Source organism: Panthera onca, chromosome X (genome assembly GCF_046562875.1).
Source record: "Panthera onca isolate mPanOnc1 chromosome X, mPanOnc1 haplotype 2, whole genome shotgun sequence".
Classification (NCBI taxonomy): Eukaryota; Metazoa; Chordata; class Mammalia; order Carnivora; family Felidae; genus Panthera; species Panthera onca.
In genome coordinates, this window is record NC_138357.1 from 98,332,899 (window position 1) to 98,358,403 (window position 25,505).

The 25,505-nt window shown below is 38.5% G+C and overlaps 1 protein-coding gene across 1 annotated transcript in view; it reads right to left on the minus strand.

Annotated features, from left to right (window-relative positions):
• CFAP47 (cilia and flagella associated protein 47) overlaps positions 1-25,505 on the minus strand; it is a 544,336-nt gene that overhangs the window by 493,070 nt on the left and 25,761 nt on the right. The window contains exons 8-13 of the mRNA XM_081794138.1: positions 24,104-24,339; positions 11,311-11,500; positions 10,143-10,356; positions 4,477-4,629; positions 3,683-3,887; positions 3,490-3,586 (exon numbers count right to left, since the gene is read on the minus strand). Of these exons, the coding sequence (XP_081650264.1) occupies positions 3,490-3,586; positions 3,683-3,887; positions 4,477-4,629; positions 10,143-10,356; positions 11,311-11,500; positions 24,104-24,339 (1,095 nt within the window). The remainder of the gene's footprint in view (positions 1-3,489; positions 3,587-3,682; positions 3,888-4,476; positions 4,630-10,142; positions 10,357-11,310; positions 11,501-24,103; positions 24,340-25,505) is intronic.

The window sequence follows — 25,505 nt, forward strand, 5'->3', positions numbered from 1 at the left end:
CTCATCTCTAAAATGGAAATAAAAGCAATTACCTTATAAGTTGCTTACATCATTTAAAGGATTAAATAAGACCATGTTTGTACACTGTTCAACATAATGCCTGGCCTATAATATGTATTAATAAATCATTAACTAAAAACCAAAGTGACTCGTCATTTGCTGATGAAGCAAACAATACTTTGCATAATGTCCGACTTAACCCGGACTTTATAACAGTGTTCACTAACTGTCTCAATTAATCTCCAAATCCTCTATTGTGCCTCTTGACAATCACTTTAATTTTTAAAAATATAAATATTGAGCAAAACTTTCTGACACTGTAATCTCCTTTGATAGTTCCAGTCCCTGTTCTGTGCACAGGCTCAAAAAACCCCTTTAAGGTATAAAAATGAGAGTGATACAAAATTCCCACCATCACAGTTGCTGACCTTGTAAACTCACACAGGGGCCCTGTCCCCAGAGAGAGGGTCATTATTAAAATACTTAGGGGCACCTGGGTGGCTCAGTTGATTAAGCGTCTAACTCTTGATTTCAGCTCAGGTCAAGATCTCATGGTTCGCGAATTCGAGCCCCACATCAGGTTCTGCACTGATGGGGTAAAGCCTGATTGGGATTCTGTTTCCCTCTGTCTTTGTCCCTCCCCTGCTTGTGCTCGCTCGCTCTCTCTCTCTCTCTCTCTCTCAAGACAAATGAAAATAAACATAAAATACAATACAATACAATAAAATAAAATAAAATAAAATAAAATAAAATAAAATAAAATAAAATAAAATAACTTAGGACACCAGGTAAAGAAGGGAGAGAAGCTGGTGGAGGAGTTGTAGAGGAGACACTAGACACTGCCCTCTAACTTTGCTCCTTTTGAATTTTTATAGATTTGCTTATCTGATTAGTCAGTCACCAATTTGGAAGACACAGAGTATTTACCACACAATAAAGAAAGGCAAGTTCCTGGGACTATAGAGCCTAGTACCTATCACATGCCCGGCACAAAAGAGAGGCCCAGTAAATGCTGTATGACCTGAACTGAACTCCACATGCAACCCCAGACAGGCAATGAACTAAAGAGTTCCTAGTCTGCCATGCCAAAGTGCCTCACTGCCACTGTGTGGCAGGGAGGTTTAGCTCCAGTTACAGCACTGATCCTATTTCCCATTCAGAATCTCAGTGAATGGTGACAGATGCTAACTCTTTTTACCAGTCCATGTCACCTGCGTTCCCCAGAGCCAGATCCTGCTTTGGGCATTTCCCATAGTCCTCACTGATCTGAGGACTTGGCCACTGACCAGCCATACATAATAAGCTATCACCACCCAGATATTTACTCAGTTCCCATTGTGTTGCCTCTGGCCTTGTACCTCTTTGGACATCACCTTTAGTCTGGATAATTTAAGAATTGGTATTTGGTGTTTTGTGTAGTGGGTTCTCCTTAAAGGGAGAATCAGCAAATCCATGTCAATTAAATCATTCTCTGCCCACATCTCCCTCAGAGCCACCCTAACCCTGCCTAGAATGAAATGAAAACTTCCTCTTCAGACTAGTACATATATTTTTATGTACATACTCTAAAGGTACAGTATCAAAGTGTAGAACTGTTGTAAGGACAGACGTGCAGATCAATGGAACAGAACTGAGAGTCCAGAAATAAACCCTGACATATATGGTTAATTGATTTTAGACAAAGGTGCCAAGGTAATTCAATGATGAATGATAGTATTTTCAACAAATGGTGCTGGGGCAATTACATATCCACATACAGCAATATGAATTTAGACTCTTAACTTACTACCTAAAAACTCAAAAGGAATTGTAGACCATAAATACAATATCTAAAAGTACAAACATTTTAGAAGAAAACAAGAAAAAATATTTGTGACATTGAGTTAGGTACAGATTTCTTGGGCATGAAATCAAAAGCATGATCTAGAAAAGAAAAAACTTAAATAAATTTTTTTTTAAAAATCGATAAATTCAATATCATTTAAGTAAAAACTTCTGTGTGTTAAGGACCACTATTTAAAAAATAAAAAAAGGGGGCACCTGGGTGGCTCAGTTGGTTAAGCATCCGACTTCAGCTCAGGTCATGATCTTGTGGTTTGTGAGTTCGAGTCCCACATGGGGCTCTGAGCTGACAGCTCAGAGCCTGGAGCCTGCTTCAGATTCTGTGTCTCCCTCTCTCTCTCTCCCCCTCCCCCGCTCACAGTCTGTGTGTCTCTCTCTCTCTCTCTCAAAAATAAACATTAAAAAAAAAATTTAATAAACAAATAAGTAAATAAATAAAAATAAACAACAAAACCAAGCCACAGACTTTGGAAATCATGTATCTGATAAAGGACTTATGTCCAGAATATATAAATAATTGTTACAAATCTATAATAAGAAGGCAAATATTCAAATTAAAAACTGGGCTAAGAATTTGAAAGACATTTCTCCAAAGGAAATATACATTTATGTCTATTTAAATGCATGAAAATGTACTCATCATCTTAGTCATGAGGAAAATGCAAATCAAAACCACAGTGAGAACATTTCACATCACAAGGATAACTATAACCAAAAAGAAAATAACAACTGCTGGTGAGAATGTGGAGTAAATATAACCCTCATACATTGTTGGTGGGATTGTAACTTGGTGCACTTTGGAAAGTTTTTGGTAGTTTCTTGAAATGATTGACATAAATTTACCATACAACTCAGCAATTCCACTCCTAGGAATCTAACCACAAGAAATGAAAACATACATTCACTCAAAAGAATTACATGTGAACATTTATAGCAACATTATTCACAACAGCCTCAGACCAGAAACAACGTGTGTCCATCAACTGGTAAATGGATAAACAAAATGTGGTACTCCCGTAAAATGAAATGCTATTTACATATAAAAAGGAGGCGCCCCTGGGTGGCTCAGTTAAGCATCAGACTTCAGCTCAGGTCATGATTCCACGGTTGGTGGGTTTGAGGCCTGCATCCAGCTCTGTGCTGACAGCTCAGAGCCTGAAGCCTGCTTTGAATTCTGTGTCTCCCTCTGTCTCTGCCCCTCCCTGGCTCACACTCTGTGTCTCTTGCAAATAAATAAATAAATGTTAAAATTTTTTTAAAGATATAAAAAGGAACATTTATACCTATTTATACCTATTGGATGAAACTGAAAAGTAGTATGCTAAGTAAAAGCAGCCATATAAGAGAGAATACATATTGTTATGATTCCTTTTATATGAAATGTTCAGAATAGGCAAATCTATAGTGAGAGAAAATTGATTAATGGTTGCCTGGAGCTATGGCTGCAAATTGGGAGTAAGTACATATGGTCCTGAGGGTGATGGCAGCATTCTAAAATTGAATTATGGTGATGGTTGCATAATCCCATAAATTTACTAAGATTCATTGACTTGCATACTTAAAACAGGTCAATTTTATGGAATATAAATTATACGTCATTAAGCCTGTTAAAAAACAAAGGATTAGTAGGTTTTTACAGATTCTTACCAACAATTACTTGATGAATTTGCTTTGGTGTCAAAATTAAGCTGCAGTCATGTTTTTCATGGGGTGTGGATGGGTCTGATTTAAGTCCTTTGAGAACCTGTGGAAAACCATTACTCCAAAATTAATTTTCAATATTAACAAAAGATATTTTAGGAATTCTCATGGCTTCATGAAATTAAAATATCACACATGCCTTTGTTTTCAGAGCCTTTGTCTCCTTGGATGCTATATTCCTAGTATTTAGCAACTGGTTACGTCTGATCCGACGCTGTGCTGCAGATGATTCCTCTTCTATTTCCGTTTCTGAGAGCGAAGGTGACTTTAGACCTGATGCTGGCTGTAATCCTATGTCTGTATTGTTATATGAATCCATACATTCCCTATTGAAATCATAATAACTAATTGAGGCCAAGTGTTTTAGAAAATACAATAGCAAATCCAGACATTCCCCATATTGCATGCTTCTGCTGCCCCACTCAGAACCACTTAAGTAGAATGATGCGCTAATCTGCATAAAATTGCCCTTTGCTGACAAGACCCCATTCTTAAACACCTCACCAAGGAAATCACGCCCACCCCACCACACCCTAAGACAGCTCACAAGAAATGGCTGAAATGGAGCACAAAAGACGAGGCCCTTTGGTTCAACGTAGGAACAACTATATGGTATAATTTCTGCTTCAAGAGACCTTAGGCATCAGGCTGAGTGTAAGCCTTATTTGAAACACATCATCTCTCAGTTCTCTTACCTGTCCTATTTTGCTTTCCTTATCTTGTTTCTCCTTATTTCTGGGGAAACCCAACCTAAAACATTCCCAAACCAAAAGTAAGGAAGGAAATAACTGCAGAAAAAGTAGTTCAATGTTTTGCTATTTTCATATATGTAAAGGTCACTTAAATCACTGAAAAGAAACTAAGGAGTAAAGAAAAAAATTCTGTCTCTTCAGGCGCCCCAATCTGTTCCATACTGTTTGAAGTAAACTTTACCTCTCTGCCTGTTTCTGCATGCGCACATTTCTTAAATGTTTAATATATCTTTCATAATAGTTTTCATGTTCTTGCTTTCCAATTCTTTCCAATTTAGTGTACGCAAAATCAGGATCCACATAGTTATATCTTGGAATCTTTGTGAAAATCGTCCTACAAGATGAACAAGTTATGTTAATATTTATATATTTGCACTTAATCTATCAGCATTATTGAGTGTCTCCTATGCCAGGGGCTAAGCACAAAATGGTGAATAGGGCAGATTCTACTCCTTTCCCTCATATCCTCTTATATAGCAAGATATTATTACACCAAGAAATAGAATAATATCTAACTTTCTTCCCAACCAATTATTTTTTTTTTTTTTTTTACTTTCTTTTTTTTTTTTTTTTTTTTTTTTATTTTTTTTTATTTTTTAATATATGAAATTTACTGTCAAATTGGTTTCCATACAACACCCAGTGCTTCTTCCCAACCAATTAGAAAAACACTCCAAAAGGTCACTAGGATACAATGGTGTCTACCTTAAAACCACTCTTGAGGAATTAGTCAAACAGGCAATTTGAAGACTTTTAGATTTACACATGGGACTAGATCTGAATTTGACTAGTGTTTCCTAAGAGTTAATTACTTTTACATGATTATGATCAAAATTAGAAAAAAATATATGTAATAATAAATCCTTTTATTAGACACATTTTTAAAAAAATCTCAGAGCTTGGGGATGCCTGGGTGGCTCAGTCAGTTAAGCATCTGGCTTTGGCTCAGGTCATGATCTCACGGTTCGTGAGTTTGAGCCCCACATTCAGCTCTGTGCTGATGGCTCAGAGCCTGGAGCCTGCTTCAGATTCTGTGTCTCCCTCTCCCTCTGTCCCTCCCTTGCTCACGCTCTCTCTCTCTCTCTCTCAAGAATAAATAAACATAAAACATTTTTTTAAAAAATAAAAATAAAATCTCAGAGCTTATGTAATAACCATCAATGAACCATAGAAACCAATTCATAAATTAATCACAACTACTTTATGTCTCATGTTCACTCATCTAAATTCATGTTCTTCCTTTCACCCACCATATATTTTCCATAAATACAAAAATTACAATTATTCACATCTTCTGGCCCTGGGCTGCCTGAATTCTCCTCAAATTGTATTAATTATTAAGATTCTCACCCTCAATAATTAACTCAAGTATGAACTTATTAGTCATAGAGCCCAATGAAATTTAACATTTCTCCATGTTTTCAACAAGTCCTCTATGGTTACAGTAAGATAACTTTAACTGAATGAGAGTCTTTAAGAGAGTTAGACAACGAGAGGGAAATAAACGCTTTGCTATTCAAAGATAGTTGTTGAAAATACTCCCGAGAACCAAAGCAATCTTGAGAAGAACAAAGCTGGAGTCATCACAATTCCAGATATCAAGATACACTACAAAACTGTAGCCACCAAGACAGTATGGTCCTGGCACAAAAAAAGACACATAGATCAATGGGAAAAACAGAGAGGCCAAAGATAAGTCCATACTTAATATAGTCACTTAATCTTCTACAAAGGAGGCAAGAACATACAATGAGGAAAAGACAGCCTGTTCAATAAATGGTGCTGGGAAAACTGGACAGCTACAAGCAAAAAAATGAAAACGGACCACTTTCTTACACCATACACAAAAATAAACTCAAAATGGATTAAAGACATAAATGTGAGACTTGAAGCCTAAAACTCCTAAAAGAAAACATAGGCAGTAATCTCCTTGATATTAGCCTTAGCAATATTTTTCAGGATGTATCTCCTCAAGCAAGGGAAACAAAAGCAAAATTAACTATTTGACTATACCAAACTAAAAAGCTTTTGCACAATGAAGGAAACCATCAACAAAATGTAACAGCAACATACTGAAAGAGAGAAGATATTTGCAAACAATATATGCAATGAATGGTTAATATCCAAAATATATAAAGAACTCATACAAGTCAACACCAAAACAAAAACAAAAAAAGGAAACAAACAAAACAAGTAATCCAATAATCCAATTTAAAAATGAACAGAGGACAGGAATACACATTTTTCCAAAGAAGACATATAGATGGCCAACAGACTCATGAAAATGTGCTCAACTCCACTAATCATCACGGAAATAAAAAACAAAACCACAATGAGATATCACCTTACACAAGTCAGGATGGCTAGTATTAAAAAGACAAGGGATAACACGTGTTGATGAGGTCGTAGAAAAAAGGTAACCCTCCTACATTGTTGGTTTGAATGTAAATTAGTACAGCCACTGTGGAAAACAGCATGGAAGTTTCTGAAAAAATTAAAAATAGAAATACCATAAAACCCAGTAATTCCACTTCTGGGTATTTACCCAAAGAAAACAAAAGCACTAATTCAGAAAGGTACATGGACCCCTATGTTTATTGCAACATTATTTACTATATAGTAAAGATATGGAAGCAGCCCAAGGGCCCATCAAATGATGAATGGATAAAGTAGATATGGTATACATATACGGCAGAATATTATTCAGTGATAAAAAAAGAATGAAATCTTACCATTTGCAACAACATGGATGGAGCTAGAGAGTATAATGCTAAGCAACATAAATCAGAGAAAGACAAATACAGTATGATTTCACTCATATATAGAATTTAAGAAATGAAACAAGCAAAGGGGAAAAAACAGAGTGAGACAAATCAAGAAAGAAACACTTGCAGCACCTGCGTGGCTCAGTTGGTTAAGCATCTGACTCTCGATTTCATCTCAGGTCAGATCTTGTGGTCATGAGACTGAGCCCTGTATCAAGTTCCATGTTGGGTGCTTAAGATTCTCTCTCCCTCTCCCTCTACCCCCTCCCCACTCACGCTCACACACTCTCTCTCAAAAACAAACAAAATAAAAAACCAAAAAGACTCTTAGACAACAATCTGATGGTTATCAGAGGGGAGATGGGTAGAGGGGTGAGTTAAATATGTGATGGGGATTAAGGAGTGCACAGGTTGTGAATAGCACCTGGTGAGGTATGGAATTGCTAATCACTATCCTGTACACCTAAAACTAACATAACACTACATGTTAACTAACTGAAATTAAAAACTTTTAAAAAAAGAATAAACTTCATGAAATACCTCTTTAGCTTTTAGTAGGTGATATTTTTTAAGTGCAAAATAGAGGGGACAAAAATTATTATGCAAATAAAACACTGTTCCTCATTTATTAAAAAATATTTACTAGTGCCTACTATAATGCCTGACACTCTTCTAAGCACAGGACATACTATAGTAAACAGAAGTTAGACAAAAGTTCCTGGCTTCTTTTTTTTTATTTTCTTGTCAAAAATCATTAAAGAAATGCAGTAAGAAATAAAATAACCATTACAGTTACCAATAATTTATTTTTTTTAATGTGTATGTATTTTGAGAGACAGCATGAGCACGAGCAGGGGAGGAAGAGAGAGAGAGAGAGAGAGAGAGAGAGAGAGAGAGAGAGAATGAATCCCAAGCAGTGTCCACATTGCCAGCAGAGAGCTCGAGGAGGGGCTTGATCCCACAAACTGTGAGAACCAGAGCCAAAATCAAAAGTCAGGCACTTAACAAAATGAGCCACCAGGTGCCCCTGTTACCAATAATTTAATACATCATTAAATTTCATTACTTAAAATTACTAATTGCTAACCAGAAAATAACTAAATTTTGCATTTCTATTAGTATGGAAAAGAGTAAACTGAGAAAAATAATTTTGGCCATGATATAAATAGGAAATGCTTAGTCTTCTTCAAAAAAATATCTGGCATTTTTAGAACAAATGATTAAGACTGATTTAGAAACAAAATATTAATATTACATTAACATGTCTATACAAATATATTTGTGTAAGCATAGGAAAGGACTGAAAAGAATACATTAAAAAAAAGTGTTTCCAACAAATACTTCTGTATGGGATGGAGTGCAATGAGTCAGAGGGAGGGATGAGTTTTCCTTTATTATACTACATAATTACTTAAAATGGAGTCTGAGCGATTTTTACACTCCTATGTTTCAGGGTATCTGTCAAACAAAAAAGAGCGAGAGAAAGGCTGGTATGGATAAAATCTGTAAAATGAAATAATAAGACAGGCTATATAAAAACCCAGAATCTTCCAATTGTGGATAATAAAACAATTACGGCCTAAAATCAAATGATATTCCAAGAAAATGGCTGTAAAATTAAGTGAGCTTAATGACTTACCAAAGGTAAAGAGACAAGCAGAGAAAACCCAGGGATATTATCAAGTTTAGATAGTCTATAGTAGCATACAAGCAGGCAGAAAAGAAACTCATTTCAATCTTACAGGTGTAAAAACCAGGATGCCTGGGTTTCTTCTAAGCACTTGGAAAGCAGTAATTTCTTTGAGGTTTGGTGTGGGGGGTAAGCTTAGAAATTCCCTGGGCTTGCACCAATGGGTTAACAAGGCATAAACAATTACAAAGCCATAGGATGCTCACACCCAAGTTTGGGTAAACAAGATTAGGCGAATAACGATAGAGAAGGGGGGCTAAGGCCCCCAGAATAAAGCAGGGGGGGCAAAGTCCCCCCAAATGGGGGGGGGCAAGGGCCCCAATACAAACGTATATGAGATAAGCAAGATTAAGTATTCAGGGTGAAAGTGCCCCCCAATTTAGTACTATAGCAGAAAGCTGCTTTCACAGGAAGGACAAATTAGGTAAACAGGTAAATACGGCTATAGACTGCTGCCATTGGAGTGACCCAAAGAGGAGTTGATTAGCAGAAAAAAAGGTGCCTTGTTAACCCTGAGGTTATATGCTCTGTCTTATCCCCTAGGCTAGCTAAGATAAACAGACAGAGTCTCCTGTCTGCTGTTAACAACCATCTGCCCATCTGCCCAGCATCAGGATTTTGGTTTATACTGACCCAAGCCCCTAACACCGTATATCTTCAAAATCCCCTTTCCCTCATGCTCAAGAGTTAATGTTCACAAATTTATTGTCTCTTTGTGCACGCCCATGATGTCTGTAAGCCTTCTAATCTTAATAAATACAGAGCAAGAACCCTTATTCAGGGCTCTTGTCTTTTCCCGGATATTAGCCATCTCTTGCTTTTAATCCTGTGTCTGCTCTCTTGCTGGTCAAGAAAGTACTTTAGACTTAGAGTCTACAACAGTTTGAATGGATTTAAATTAAGGTTTAACATTACTTTTGATCCTCATTATTGAGGTTTTAGTTCAATTTGGGGAAGGTTATGGGAAATGTGACTTTGAGGGGAACAAAGAGGATGATGATGACGATTATGATGTTTACTTTTATCTTAGAGAAATTGAAGCTGTCAACCATACTTAATGAATAGGACTACTATAAGAGCTTGATACATTTTTTAAAGTGATTATTTCTATTATTCTATACTTGTCCACAGCATATTTTAATAATCATCTGGCAAACCATTCACTTCCTGTCAAGCACACAGTAGAGGTGACAAGAGGTTAGACGAAGCAAATACAGTAGCATTCAATAACCATCTCCTCCAATGTAAAAAAAAAAAAGGACAAAGAAAATAAAATTTTATTACTATTATTATTGTCATCATTAGTTTGTTACAGCAGGATCTGCTAAGACCTACATATCACATTGGTAATTGTGCCTTTCAAAATTTCAGGTTTTTAATATAGCATGTTACCTGTAATGTTTATGCTGGTCTCCAGACCTGATACTTGCAGCTCGATCATTGGGAAAAGCTATCAGTGCATCCTTCGGTGACTCTTTACTTAGGTGATGATTGTGAAGGTGTGTCATGGTTGATTGAAGCATTGCAACAGGTGCACAGTCCTTGTATTTTGGCAAGTCTCTGACCACAAACTGTCCCGTTGGATTACTGACCAAAGGGGATATACCTTTTATAGAATTGGATATTAAGTTAAATTTTTTTTTTTAATTTCAGCTGTCCGAATAATTTCCATGTATTAATAGACTATACCATTGATTCTACCTTAAAATGAAGTCCCTAAACAAAGAAACACATTCAAAGAAATTCAAATAATTCATTAAAAAGTTTTTTAATGTTTATTTTTTTTGAGAGAGAGAGAGTGCGTGAGCAGGGTCAGAGAGAGGGAGACAGAGAATCCAAAGCAGGCTGCAGGCTCTGTGTCATCAGCACAGAGCTCCATGCAGGGCTTCAACTCACAAACTCTGAGATCATGACCTGAGCTGAAGCCAGACACTTAACCTAGTGGGCCACCCAAGCGCCCCTACAAATAACCATTTAACAAATGAACCTACACAAAACAATTCTGAAATATAATGCATGCATAAAAAATAAAACATAGTAACTTGAAGGAATGGGTTAGCCCATATGACACAAGTTTTCATAGATTACAGAGAGCTGAATATCAGTAATTTCATATGGCTCAAAGTATAAAAGATAATTGAGGATTACATGAAACAGCAACAACGCAAAAATCCAAGGAGTGGTCAAAATTAGTTTATATTATATTACAGACTCAAAAGAAAACATAGAACATGAAAAACATTAAAATATGTAAATTTTATAGATCACTAAACCAGTACTATTACAATTATAATCCTCAAAATGGCAACATGAGCAAATGTTGGGGACATGTTAGAAATGCAAATTTTGGGGTTCTAACAAAGACCTATTTAACGATCATTTCTGGGATGTAGGACAGTGGTACCTATTTTAACCAGTCTTCCAGGTGATTTTGATGCATTCAAAGGTAAGAACCACAAGATTAGATTACATGTGATATACACAGCTAAGCAGTAAGTGTATTAAGATAATCCATATAACCTTTATTTAACAAAAAAGGTAAGGGTCAATAATAGCTTACCAGGATTAACTTTCATCACAACTTTCTTGGTGGAAGGTTTGCAGACACTCTTGAAATATAAATATATTTGATGAAAAGGTTTCAGAGATGTAGACTGAAAATTTTCATCTGCCACTGAGCCAATAATCTCTATCAATTGCTTCACTTTAAAGACTCCTACTTGATGTGGAATGAATGAACATATCACATTCTAAAAAAAGAAAAAGTAGTCAATTGCTATAGACTAAATGTCTGTGAACCCCCAAAACTCCTACATTTAAGCCTAATACTCAGTGTGATGGCATTAGGAGATTAGGGCCTTTGAGAAGGGATTAGGTCATAGTGCTCTTATAAAAGAAGCCCCACAAAGCTCCCTAGACCCTTCTACCATGTAAGAATACAACAAGAAGTCTACAACCAGGAAGAGGATCCTCACCCAACTGTGCTAGTGCCCTGATCTAGGACTTCTAGCCTCCAGAAGGGTGAGAAATAAATTTCTGTTGTTTATAAACCATACAATCTATGGCATTTTGTTATATCAGTCCAAATGGATTCTAAAAAATAATATTATACTGTTGGAAAAAATAAAAAGCAAATAAAAAACTTTATAAAATTTTACGGAGAGCTAGTTCATCACCATGACATGAAAGTGGCTTAGAAATTTGATATACGGCATTGACAAACATTTAAGATATATATTATTGGAAAATTCTTTGAGAAAATATTAAGAATGATAGTATTGAAGCGCTTGAAGGATAGCAAATTAAGGATCTCCAAATACCCCCTCCTCTACAAACAGGAAGAGACCACTGGAATAATTGTCAAAATCAACTTTACCCAAATTTAAAAATTACCTAAAAGCTTATAAAAAATCCCAGAAGTATTTATTTAAGAAAAAAATAGCTGAATTTCTGAAAGCATAACAGGCTTCATGGCATTTTTAGACACTGTGATCCAATGCTCCTATTCCCAGTTTTGTGCTGTCTTTGAAAATAGCCTTGCAACTATGGCAGCTGTGAAAACCATTAGCCGAGCAGACAGGAGGGAAAAGAACAGATTTGGAGCTCTCCAAAAGCCCCACCACCAGAGAATTGTCCCTCTATGTCCAGTCTAGAAGCTAGCCAAAAAGCCTATTATAAGGGTATAATTTTCATTGACCTGGTTCAGGGCTCATTCTTTGTGAACAATTCTCTCCACTGAACCCCCTTCTCCTCCCGGCCCATCAAAAAATCAGCAGCAGGGCACTTGGGTGGCTCAGTCGGTTAAGCAATTAAGCATCTGACTTTGGCGCAGGTCCTGATCTCATGGTTCATGAGTTTGAGCCCCACATGGGCTCTGTGCTGACAGCTCAGAGCCTGAAGCCTGCTTCGGATTCTGTGTCTCCCTCTCTCTCTCTGACCCTCTCCCACTCATGCACGCACTCTCTCTCTCTCTCTCAAAAATAAGCAAACATTAAAATTTTTTTTTTACAAAATCAGCAGCAATTGTTAATCACAGCTAATAAGAGGAAAATAAGAGGCAAAACAAAACAAAAAAGGAAAAAGAAAGGAAAAGAGAAACAAAAAACAAAAACAGAAAACATTCAGAAGGCATTTGAAAAGCTCTGACACATTCCTGGGAATCTAGATGACGGTTTACATGTCCAGGAAAGATTTGAGAAAGCTCCAATTTCTCACTTTTGCCTCACTTTGAGATGCTGTACAAGAAGGAATTAAAGGCCAAAAAGAGTTGTAAACTACCTGACAGAACAGTGAAGATTTGCCCCACCCAATACACTTACACAAAAGCTCTTAGCAAAGGCTGTGAGACTTACTGATTCAGGGAATTTAAGAGAAGCTCTGCCCAATCATTCACTGACCCCAAAATTAACTGAGAAGATCCTTGATTGGCTGCACATAACCAAGAAAACAACCTTTACAGACTCAGTCTAAAAAAAAGCACTAAAGACAAAGAACAACAGAAACAAATAGCAATGACAATAAATCTTGGGGGTATCTGATTTCCAGAGTTGCCAAATACTATCATTTAAAATGCCCAGTTTTCAACAAAAAATTACAGGGCATGAAAAGAAATAGGAAAGTATAGCCAATACACAGAAAACTCCAATCAATAGAAACTGCCTTGACGAAACTCAAATGTTAAACTTACCAAAGAGGGTAAGTTGACTATTATAGATATGCTCAAACAACTAATGGAAAATATGTCTAAAGAATTAAAGGAACAAGTGGGACTACATCAAACAAAGCCTTCTGCACAGCAAAGGAAACCATCCACAAAATGAAAAGGCAACCTAGGGGATGGGAGAAAATATCACTCATTAATCACCATCACTCAACATCACTAATCATCAGGGAATTGCAAATCAAAACCACAATGAAGTACCATGTCACACCCGAGAATGGGTATTATCAAAAAGACAAGAAATAGAAATAACAAGTGTTGGCAAGGATGCAGAGAAAAGGGAACCCTCCTGTACTGTTGGTAGGAATGTAAAATGATGCAACTACTATGGAAAACAGCATGGAGTTCTTCAAACAATCAAAAATAGAACTAGCATACAACCCAGCATTTCCACTTCTGGGTATTCATCCCAAGAAAATAACACTAATTCAAAACACTCAAAACACTAACTCATTGCAGCATTAGTTACAAGAGCCAAGACATTGAAACAACCTGACCGTCCACCAAAGGATGAAGAGATAAAGAAAATACAGTATACGTATACAACAGAATATTATTTGCCAATAAAATAACAACAAAATCTTGCTATTTTTGACAACATAGATGTACTTTGAGGGCATTATGCTAAGTGAAATAAGTCAGACACAGAAAAACAAATACCATATGAACTCACTCACATGTGGAATCTAAACACAAAAAACAAACAAAAAACCAAACTCACACATACACAGTACAGACTGGTGGTTGCAAGGGCAAGGGGAGGAGGATGGGTAAAATGGATGAAGAGGGTTAAAGGGTACAAATTTCCAGTTATAAAATTAATAAATCGAGGGATCCTGGGAAGATGGCGGTGTAGGAGGACGCTGGGCTCACCGTGCGTCCTGCTGATCACTTAGATTCCACCTACACCTGCCTGAATAACCCAGAAAACCGCCAGAAGACTAGCAGAACGGAGTCTCCAGAGCCAAGCACAGACGAGAGGCCCACAGAAGTGGGTAGGAAGAGCACAGAGGCGGTGCGCACTTCAAGGACTGGCAGGAGGGAGCCAGGGCAGAGGGGCGGCCCGCCGCCCAAGCAGAGCCCCCGAATGTGGCTTGCAAAAGCGGAGGGGCCGGAGGGAATGTGTTCCGACAGCAAGCGGGACTTGACATCTGGGAGGTCATAAGTTAACAGCTCTGCTCAGAAAGCGGGAAGGCTGGAGGACAAAGGGAGGGAGAGTTGTTGAGCCCCGGACGACAGAGCTCAGCTTGGCGGGGAACAAAGGCGCTTGCCACCACCATCTCCCTCGCCCATCCCCCAGCCAAAATCCAAAAGGGAACCAGTTCCTGCCAGGGAACTTGCTTGCACCTCACAAACACCCAACGCTGTGCTTTTGCTGATCCATCCCTCCCGAGGGTCTGACTCCCTCCCGGTGCTGCAGGGCCCCTCTCGAAGCCGATCTCCCAAACAAAAGCGAGCTGAGCCTGCCCCTCCCACCCCTGTACACCTTGCAGATCCACCCCAGCACATATGCCAGATCCCCAGCACCACAAGCCTGGCAATGTGCAAGTAGCCCAGACGGGCCACACCACCCCACAGTGAATCACGCCCCTAGGAGAGGGGAAGAGAAGGCACACACCAGTCTGACTGTGGCCCCAGCGGTGGGCTGGGGGCAGACATCAGGTCCGACTGCGGCCCCACCCACCAACACAAGTTATTCAAGACAGCACAGGGGAAGTGCCCTGCAGTTCCATACCACTCCAGGGACTATCCAAAATGATGAAATGGAAGAATTCCCCTAAGAAAAACGTTCAGGAAATAACAACAGCTAACGAACTGATCAAAAAGGATTTAAACAATATAACAGAAAGTGAATTTAGAATAATAGTCATAAAATTAATCGCGGGGCTTGAAAACAGTATAAAGGACAGCAGAGAATCTCTTGCTACAGAGATCAAGGGACTAAGGAACAGCCAGGAGGAGCTAAAATATGCTATCAATGAGCTGCAAAATAAAATGGAGACAACTACGGCTCAGATTGAAGAGGCAAAGGAGAGAATAGGTGAACTAGAAGATAAAATTATGGAAAAAGAAGAAGCTGAGAAAAAGAGAGATAAAAAAATCCAGGAGTATGAGGGGAAAATTAGAGAACTAAGTGATGCACTAAAGAGAAATAATCTATGCATAATTGGTATTCCAGAGGAGGAAGAGAAAGGGAAAGGTGCTGAAGGGGTACTTGAAGAAATCATAGCTGAGAACTTCCCTGATCTGGGGAAGGAAAAAGGCACTGAAATCCAAGAGGCACAGAGAACTCCCTTCAGACATAACCTGAATTGATCTTCTGCACGACATATTATAGTGAAACTGGCAAAATACAAGGATAAAGAGAAAATTCTGAAAGCAGCTAGGGATAAATGTGCTCTAGCATATAAAGGGAGACCGATAAGACTCATGACCGATCTCTCTACTGAAACTTGGCAGGCCACAAAGGAATGGCAGGAAATCTTCAATGCGAAGAACAGAAAAAATACGCAGCCGAGAATCCTTTATCCAGCAAGTCTGTCATTTAGAATAGAAGGAGACATAAAGGTCTTCCCAAACAAACAAAAACTGAAGGAATTCGTCACCACGAAACCAGCCCTACAAGAGATGCATAGGGGCACTTGTACCCCAATGTTTATAGCAGCACTCTCAACAATAGCCAAATTATGGAAAGAGCCTAAATGTCCATCAACTGATGAATGGATCAAGAAATTGTGGTTTATATACACAATGGAGTACTACGTGGCAATGAGAAAGAATGAAATATGGCCCTTTGTAGCAACACGGATGGAACTGGAGAGTGTGATGCTAAGTGAAATAAGCCATACAGATAGACAGATACCATATGGTTTCACTCTTATGTGGATCCTGAGAAACTTAACAGAAACCCATGGGGGAAGGAAAGGAAAAAAAACAAAAAAGAGGTTAGAGTGGAAGAGAGCCGAAGCATAAGAGACTCTTCAAAACTGAGAACAAACTGAGGGTTGATGGGGGGGTGGGAGGGAGGGGAGGGTGGGTGATGGGTATTGAGGAGAGCACCTTTTGGGATGAGCACTGGGTGTTGTATGGAAACCAATTTGACAATAAACTTCATATATTGAAAAAAAAACAAAAAAAAACAAAAATTAATAAATCATGAGGATATAATGTACAGCATGGTGAGTATAGTTAATACTGTATCACATATTTGAAAGTTGCTACAAGAGTAAATCTCAAGAGTTCTTATCACAAGAAAAAAAATTATGTCACAATATATGGTGATGGATGATAGACTTATTATGGTGATCATTTTATAATATATACAAATGTCATTACGTTGTACACCTGAAACTAAGATTATGTATCAATTATATCTCAATTAAAAAAATTTTAGAAAAGGCATGAAAATATCTCACAAAATAGAAACTATCAATAAAGTATATAAATTATTAAAAAGAACAAATAAAGGGAAGGAAATATGGGAAACTCACAAATATCTAGAAGTTAAACAATACACCCCTAAGTAACCAATGGGTCGAAGAAATCTCAGGGGAAGTTAGAGAATACCTTGATTCTGAGATACCTGGACAACTATATGTAAATGAACAAATCTGGACCCCTAAATAAACCTATATACAACTCAAAATGGATAACACATTTAAATGCATAAGCTAAATTTCTTAGAGGAAAACACAGGAACAAATCTTAATGACCTCAGATACTGTATAACTACCAAGATAGGATACTCAAAGCACAAATGGCAAAAAGAAAAACAAAGATAAATTGGACTTAATCAAGCTTCAAAATTTTTGTACTTCAAAGGACAAAAAAGGAAAGTGAGAAAACAACCCATAGAAAGGGAGAAAATATTTGCAATTTACATATCTGACAAAGGACTTGTATCCAGAATACATAAAGAACTTTTGCAATTCAACAACAAAAGGATAAATATTCCAATTAAAAATGGATAAAGAATATTGTGTTAGTTTCCTATTGTTACAATAACAAATTACAAACAACTCTGTGGGCTAAAACTGCTCAACTTATCTTCTACTTCTACAGGTCAGAAGTCTAACACAAATCTCCATGGGCCAAAACTAAGATTTCAGCAGGACAGTGTTCATTTCTGAAGGCTCTAGTGGAAAATCTATTTCTTTATCTTTTCCTACCTTCTAGATAGAGGCCATCACATTCCCTGGCTCATCACCTTTCCCTTCCATTGTCAAAGCCAGCAATGGACATGCAAATATTTTTCACATCATATCACTGACACTTTTAATGCCTCCTATTTCCACTTTTAAGTATCCCTGTGACTATACTGGGTCCACACAAACAATCCAAGGTAACCTCCCCATTTTAGAGTCAACTGATTATCAACATTACTTCCAATTAAAACCTAAATCCTCCTTTTGCCATGGAACACCACATATTCACAAATCCTACAGATTAGGATAGGGACGTTTTTAGGTGGACATTATTCTGACTATCAGAGACGTGAATAAACATTTCTCTAAAGAAGATATACAAATGCAAAATAAGCATATGAAAAAACATTCATCATTAGTCACTGGGGAAATGTAAATGAAAACTGAAATGATAAGCCACTTGGGCCCATCAGGATGAATATAACCAATAAGAAGGATATTAACAAGTATGGGCAAAGGTGTGGAGGTATTAGAACATTAGAATACATATTCTTTACTGGTAAGAGTTGTGAAATGGTGCAATTTCTTTGGAAAATAGTATGATAGTTTCTCAAAAAGTTAAACAGAGTTATCATGATTCAACAATTTCACTCACTAGTATATACTGAAGAGCACTGAAAACCTGTCCATATGAATTTCTATATTTTTTTTCTATTTCTGTAAAGAATGCAGTTGGGATTTTGACAAGGTTTATAATAAACTTGTAGATCACTTTGGGTAGTATAGATGTTTAAAATATTAATTCTCCTAAACCATGGAGATGGTTCTTCTCCACCTGTGATGTTCTTTTCTGTATCTGTGTCTTAATTCCCTTCAACAAATTTTCATAATTTTCAGTGTGTAACTCTTTCAGCTCTTTGGTTAAATTTACTCCTAGCATTTTATTCTTTTTGCTCCTAATGTAAACATGAAAGGTTCTGAATAGCTAATGCAATTTTGAACAAAACAAACAAAGCTGGACTTATCACACTTCCTGATTTCAAACTACATTACAAAGGTACAGTTATCAAAACAGTATGGTATTGGCATGAAAAAAGACACATAAACATATGAACAGAATAGAGAGCCCACAAATAAATCCATGCATTTAGAGTCAACCAGACTACAACAAAACTTCCAAGAACACACAGCAGAAAAAAGACAGTCTCCTTAATACACAGTGCTGGAAAAACTGGATATCCACATGCAGAAGAATAATGGAATATTATTCAACCTTTAAAAAGACGGAAACCCTGGGGCACTAGGTGGCTTAGTCAGTTAAGCATCCGACTTCAGCTCAGGTCATGATCTCATGGTTCATGGGTTCAAGCCCCTCATCAGGCTCCATGCTGACAGCTCAGAGCCTGGAGCCTGCTACAAGTTCTGTGTCTCCCTGGCTCCCTCTGTCTCTCCCCCACTTGCACTCTCTATCTCTCTCTCAAAAATAAATAAACGTTAAAATTTTTTAATTAATAAATAAATAAAAAGAAGGAAATCCTGACATTTGTGAAAACACGGATGAACTTAGAGAACATTATATTAAGTGACATAACCCAGACACAGAAAGACAAATACTGCCTGATCTCACTTATATGCGGAATCTAAAATAGTTAAACTGATAGAAGCAGAGTACAAGGTGGTTACCAGGGGTGGGAGGGAACAGGAAATAAGAAGATGTTGGCCAAAGGGTACAAAGTCTTACTTCTGCAAAATAAGCAAGTTCTGGAGATGGTGACTATAGTTAACAATACTATATTGTATACTTGAAATTCACTAAAAGGGTAGATCTTAAGTGTCCTCACCATAGAAAAGAATTCATAACAATATGAGATGACAAATATGTTAATTAGCTTGATTGTGGTGACTGTTTCTCATTGTATACATATATCAAACATCCAGTTGTATACTTTAAACATATACAATTCCTATTTGTCACTTATAACTCAATAAAACTACCGACAAAAATGGTGAGCATAAAATTGGGGAAGGGTAGGCAAATACAAAATGCATATTTACTGCCACATCCCTTCAGAACACTTCAATCTACACTAAAACTTTTAAATGTTTCCTTTTGTTTAATTACATACTTTGTTTCTATAGTGAAAAAACAATATACACATACACAGGAAAATCTGTCCATACAAAAACTTGTACACATGCACAAAAAAACAAACGTGTACATGAATGTATATAGCAGCATTATTTCTACAGCCATAAGGTGGAAACAATTCATATGCCCATAAACTGATGAATAGGTAAAGAAAAGGTAGTGTATCCATACAATGGAATATAATTTGGCCAATAAAAGGAATGAGGTACTGATACATACTTCAACAGTGATGCAACTTGAAAATATAATGCTGAATCAAAGAAACCAAACACAAAGTCCTTATATTGTATGATTATATTTACATACAATCTCAAAAACAGGGAAATTGATAGACCTAGAAAACAGATTCACGGTTGCCACGGGCTGAGTAATGAGAAGAAGTTAGTGCTATTGGATACAGGGTTTCTTCTTGGGGTGACGAGAATGTAGTACAATTAGTGCTAATGGTTGCACAACTCTGGGATTATACTAAATACCACGGAACTGTACATTTTAAATGTGTGAATTTTATGGTATGTGAATTATATTTTAACAAGCTACTATTTTAAAAAGAATAATCTTGGGGCGCCCGGGTGACTCAGTCTGTTAAGTGTCCAACTCGGTTTCAGCTCAGGTCATGATCTCGTGATTCATAAAACCAAGCCCCACGTCAGACTAAACTGACAGTGTGGAGCCTGTTTGGGATTCTCTCTCCCTCTCTCTCTGCCCCTTCCACACTCACGCATTCTCTCTCTGTCTCTCTCTCTCTCTCTCTCAAAATAAATAAACTTTTAAAAATAAAATATGGGGCGCCTGGGTGGCTCAGTCGGCTAAGCGCCCAACTTCATCTCAGGTCATGATCTTGCAGTTCATCAGTTCGAGCCCCATGTCAGGCTCTGTGCTGACAGCTCAGAGCCTGAAGCCTGATTCAGATTCTGTGTCTCCCTCTTTCTCTGCCCCTCGCCTGCTCACACTCTGTCTCTCTCAGTCTCTCAAAACTGAATAAACGTTAAAACATTTTTTTAAATAAATAAAATAAGGGCACCTGGGTGGCTCACTTGATTAACCGTCTGACTTTGACTCAGGTCATGATCTCAAGGTTCATGAGTTCAAGCCCCACATTGAGCTCTCTGCTGTCAGCGTGGAGTCCACTTGAGATCCTCTGTTCCTCCCCTGCCGCCCCTCCTCAGCTCATTTTCTCTCTCAAAATAAATAAGTAAACTTTAAAATAAATACATAAAATAAGAATAATCTTATCACACATCTAAATAATTAAAGGCTATTTGACCGGTCTATGGAAGTCACAATTGTCCAGCAGCCCCCCCCCACCCTCCACATTTCTTACATTCACTTTCTATTAATTTGAAACTCATGAGTGCTTGAGAAAGCCAAAAACATATAAGGTTAAAAATTATATTAGGAATTTAGCTATCAGACACATTTTAAAAGATGTACATGTCGCTGGAGAAAATAAGCTGAGTTGGTAGATTTAAGAGACTTGAACTAAAGAAAGTCTAGGAAGCAGTTAAAAAGCAAACGTTCTGCATAATGTGGTTAACATCGGTTGTTATTCTATAAAGACTGATTAAATCTATCCAAATTTGGGGGGATGGAAGTGAGTCATTCTAATGAAGCAGGAAGAGTTATAAATATGAGCTGCATGCATTTAAACATGTATACAATAGTTCCTGATTGCAACTGAGAGAAAGCTTCCATCAATAACTTTATGAGCCATATCACAATGCAGTGGAGAAAAGATGGTGACAGAAAAACCCGAACTGAAACTGAAAGCATTCATGCTTGCTACTGTTTAGAGCAAGGCTCCACTTTTTCTGTAAATGGCGAGACAGTAAATATTTTAGGTTTTATGGGCCATACAACTGTAAAAATTAATAAAGGGAAACCTCACTAAAATGGAGTTGGGAGGCCAGAAGGAGGAGCTCTCACGCCCTGACACTAGAATTCAATTACAGGAAGAATCACGGACAGGAAAGAATCATCAGTTACAGGTCCCAACAGGAAAAGATGTACATTGCGTTTCCTATGAGAAATCAACTACCCCAGCAACTCAGCCAAGAGCAAACCGTCATCACTCTGAACTCCTACTTTTCTCCAATGGACTCTCCTTCAAAATAACCACTCCCAACTTCCTCCTTCTCCATAAAATCCTCTCTTTGGTTGTCGGGCTAGCCTACGGGTTTGACCGTAGCTTGTTTGTCTAGAATTACAATTCTCTGCTATTCCCAAATAAACCCAGTTTTGCTGATAAAATAACTATCTCATTTTTAAAGTCAACACAGTTCTCTCATACCTATTCAACCTTGCCTTTGAAGTGTGAAAGCAGACAGAGACAACAGACAATAAGAGCAGCTATGTTCCCATAATAGTTTACTTAAAAATACAGGCAGCAGGCCAGATTTGGCCTGTGGACCATAGTCAGTCAACTGTGGTTTAGAGGATAAGGGCAAGAGTTATCTGAGTAGTGAGAAAGACATAACCTGACCTGGTACTCACTGGTATTCCTCAGAGATCAACTTGTGGGCTCCACACCAGCAGGAAAAGGCCTAGGTCAATTAAGTATCATCAGTTTCCAGTTTGAAAATTCTACTCAACCTTCAAGGTCAGGCTCATGTTACTATCATAGGAAGACCTTGCTACCTGGCTGGAAAAACACTGTTCTCTGAGTTTCTAGATCACCTTATTACAGACTTCTTGCAACACATTTTGCATTCTTTTTTTTTTTCTTAATGTCTACTTATTTATTTTGAGAGGGAGAATACAAGCAGGGAGGGGTGGAGAGAGAGGAAGAGGGAGGGAGAATCCCAAACAGGCCCCGCAGTGTCCGCGCATAGCCCAACATGGGGCTGGATCCCACAAACTGTGAGATCATGACCTGAGCCAAAATCAGGAGTTGGACACTTAACCGACGGAGCTACCCAGGCGCCACACATTTTGCATTCTTCTTAAACCATAACTGTTTTTATTTATGTCTTATACTTCCTTAGAACATTAAAAAAAATCCTCAGTGGGAGGAGCATTGGAGGAAAGGAGACAGCATCCTTTAATGCGGGACGGTGAACCAGCTGCCCTCGACCAAGGCAGGGGGCACCACCACCTATGTCAGAGCGGGGCTGCCACCACTAGCACGTGGCCTCTGCAGTTGGCACGCGGCCAGCAGGGATCCAGGAGGAGAGGAAGCAAGTCTACAGCAGATGCAGCCACAGCCACAAGGAGCTGAGCTTTGCATCCTGCATCCTAGTCTGGCCCCACTACACTAAGAGCAGTGCCCATGCAAAACCCCCCTCGTGACGCCACGCAAGGGGATGGTGGGGCTGTGGGCCTGCATGAGTCATTCCAGGAGTATATGCACCTGTGCAGAGACCCAAGCCCTGCGCTGGGACCTGCGCTCAGACACCTCCTACCCACCTGATGCTGGCGATGACAAACCTGAGGCGAGCCTGCCCTGACACCGGCCACCCTTCACCATGCCTCAGGCACATAATGCCCACGACTGGTGGCTACAGGGCGCCTTTCGCATCAGCCTCGGAAAAGTTGGGAGGACGAGGGGCATGCACTCATGCAAAAGGCTCAGAAAACCACCCCTCAGCAAGCAGTCAGACTACAGTGGCTGGTTTCCTCCATACCACCTCACCTCACAGGAGAGCAAGGCCTGGATCCCACATAGCCAAATCTGCCAGCCCCCTCTCTTCTGCCTTGGGTTAACTGTAGCGTGGGCTCTTGTGGCAATGGACTTCCACTTGTCCCCCACGTGTGCATCCCAGCTTGGCCAACCTTCAGTGTAGGGGTGAGGCCCAAAGCATCTTGCAGTCTTCTCAGCATCTCTGGGATTGGGACAAGTGGCTGGGTCCTACCTCCTTTTTGCTTTTTTCTGCTCTCAGCAGTTACTGGCCCAGGAGCATCCCACCTCTGGTGTCTGGTGTCCACTGTCCTAGACAAAGGCTTCAGGACCTGTGCCCACACCCACCCAAGGCAGGAGGCCAAGGCTTCATGCTGGATATTTCAGTTTTGGGGCCTACCTCCTGGGGTATAGATAAATAAATATGCCCTCAGTGCCAAAAAATAAAATAAAATAAAAAAAGTCCTTAGAGGCAATAACCATGTTTTGTACTGCTTTACATTCCCTACTGTGTCAAATTCTTTTCCTGGCACGTGAAAGACATTTAACAAATAATTATAGATACTGCATAAGTGCCAACACAGAAGTATTCATAACTAGGCCACAGAAGAGATACAATTTATAATCTTGATGGAACAAAATGAAGTTTTTAATCCTCTACATGTCTTTTTAGCAAATATTAAAATATTCAAAGCATGTGAAAGCATAGAATAATTATCTTACCTGGATACATCCTTCATCAATCGTGCCCCTTTCAGGATCAATTTTAAAATGTGCAGTTTTTTTAAAGCGGTACGTCACGGAAAGTGACTTGGATCGATTTTGCATAATACACACCGTCTTTGAATGCTCACCCATAAAACAAGGTGCAAAATTAAGGAAATTTCCAGGATCAAAGTGTAGAACGACAGGAAGTCCTGAGCCCGTCAGTGCTAATTCCACTTTCCGAAATCGATCACCTATAAAAACAATAGCTTTTTAACATAAAAAGTGTTGGGAATCCAGAATATATTTGCTCAGTCCAAATAGTGTCATCTGAAAGACCTGATGAGACATGGGTAGCTCATTCAATCTTCCATTCAACAAAATTACTGAGTGCCTTCTGTATGCCAGGTACTGCTCTAGGCCGTGGGGCTACAGCAGTGAATACAACAGACACCGTTCTTGGCTCTCATGGACTTTATATTCTAGTGAGGCAACACTGACAATAACATTTCAGAAAGGATAAGTGATATGGAGAAAGGTAATGTAGGGTGAAGGGGAGCACAACTTGGCACCCAAAAATATGCCTCTTTGGCATAAGAATTATTTTAAGCTGACTATTTTTAATAGCAGACACACGAAAAGCTCTGAAAACTACGGGGAAGAAACTCTTATCAAAGAAGGCAGACACTTAAATCTGCCTAACAACCATACCCAGCCTTACTGTGATTTATCTGAAAACTTTTATAACTGGCTCCCACACCCCAACATCCTATGTCTTTAGCTGTAGATGATATTTAAAGTGATGGCTTGGGCATTTGGGGGGAGTTACTCAGTTTTCCTGGGTCTCTCCCATGTATACCAGATATATACATGTTATTAAATTTCTGTTATTGCTTTTTTGGTTTTTTTCCCCTTTTACTCTGTCTTTTATTAAGGGAGGTCTCAACCAAGAACCCAGAGGTAGAGGGAAAATTATTTATCCTCTCCTACAAGGGTAAAACAGAGCACAATGTCTTGTGCTGCTCTTTTACATGGTAAAGTCCAAAAGGGCCTCTCTGATAGGGAGACATGTGAGCAAAAATATAAAGGAACTCAGGACAAAATTCATATTGCAAAATCATATTGCAAAAATCAGGAAAAGCATATTGCAGACAACAGAAGAGCACGTACAAAGACTCTAAGGTAGGAATTTGCTTGGCACGTTCCAAAAACCCTAAGAAACCATGTGTGGATGGATAAGAGTAGTAGAAGAAGGGTGAGAAATGGACAGATTTAACATAGGGTTTTGAGGGAAGAGTTAACAACATTTGTTGATGAACTGGATATAGAATAGGAAAGTGAACACGCGATAAATGGTTTTGGGCCTGAGCGACTGAAGTGATAAAATGGTCATCTCTTGAGACAAGGAAAGACTGTAGGA